At 49.4% G+C, this 1,004-nt stretch overlaps 1 protein-coding gene across 1 annotated transcript; it reads left to right on the top strand.

Annotated features, from left to right (window-relative positions):
• Nucleotides 1–3: 3 nt before the first annotated feature.
• Nucleotides 4–588, top strand: LOC114073034 (olfactory receptor 14J1-like; the record flags this gene model as incomplete). Its single annotated transcript, XM_027910839.1, has 1 exon — nt 4–588. A coding segment is annotated over one exon (585 nt), but the record flags the coding sequence as incomplete, so codon positions are not given.
• Between the last annotated feature and the right edge of the window lie 416 nt (nt 589–1,004).

The raw sequence follows: 1,004 nt of genomic DNA, 5'->3' as shown, positions 1-1,004 counted from the left end.
TACGACCGCTACGTTGCCATCTGCAAACCCCTGCACTACGGGACCCTCCTGGGCAGCAGAGCTTGTGCCCACATGGCAGCAGCTGCCTGGGCCTCTGGGTTTCTCAGTGCTCTGCTGCACACAGCCAATACATTTTCCCTGCCCCTGTGCCAGGGCAATGCCCTGGGCCAGTTCTTCTGTGAAATCCCTCACATCCTCAGGCTCTCCTGCTCACACTCCAGCATCAGGGAACTGGGACTTCTTGGGGTTAGTGCCTGTTTAGGGTTTGGCTGTTTTGTTTTCATAGTTTTCTCCTATGTGCAGATCTTCAGGGCTGTGTTGAGGATCCCCTCTGAGCAGGGATGTCACAAAGCCTTTTCCACGTGTCTCCCTCACCTGGCTGTGGTCTCCCTCTTTATCAGCACTGCAGAATTTGCCTACCTGAAACCCCCCTCCATCTTCTCCCCATCCCTTGATCTGATTGTGTCAGTTCTGTACTCAGTGCTTCCTCCAGCACTGAACCCCCTCGTCTACAGCTTGAGGAATGAGGAGCTCAAGGAAGCTCTCAGGAAAATGGTGACTGGACATTTTCCTGCATACTATCGATGAAGTAACTCATTACAAGCCTAAACTCCTTTCTGTCATGTGTAGGTGGAGGTTTTTGTGCATTCTCTTTTTTTTGGTATTGTTTTCATTTTCTTTGCTTTTTGGTTTTCTTGGGTTTGATTTTGAATTTATTGATTATAATTTTTTCCATAAAAATGTCTTTACCCATACTATTACCACATCAGTATCTACTCGTCTGCTGTAACCCAAGGGCTTTCAGCAGTCATTATATCTGTACATTTGAATGAAATAAAGTTCCCTGCCCCGACCTCTGTGTCCAAGATGCTTCCTCAGCCCTTTCTGGAGCTGCAGGGGTAGTGCCTGTGTGCAGAGCTGGAGGGAAGAGACTCCCAGCACAGCAGCACAGCCAGGGACAAGGGCACTTGCTCCCTCCACACCTGCTCTTTCCAGCTCCACAC

The sequence above is a fragment of the Empidonax traillii genome, unplaced genomic scaffold, assembly GCF_003031625.1.
Source record: "Empidonax traillii isolate 1590-97213 ecotype Southwest subspecies unplaced genomic scaffold, ASM303162v1 scaffold5052:size8962, whole genome shotgun sequence".
Classification (NCBI taxonomy): domain Eukaryota; kingdom Metazoa; phylum Chordata; class Aves; order Passeriformes; family Tyrannidae; genus Empidonax; species Empidonax traillii.
The sequence above is the reverse complement of the archived record's forward strand: the minus strand, read 5'-3'. Positions and strand labels throughout refer to the sequence as shown.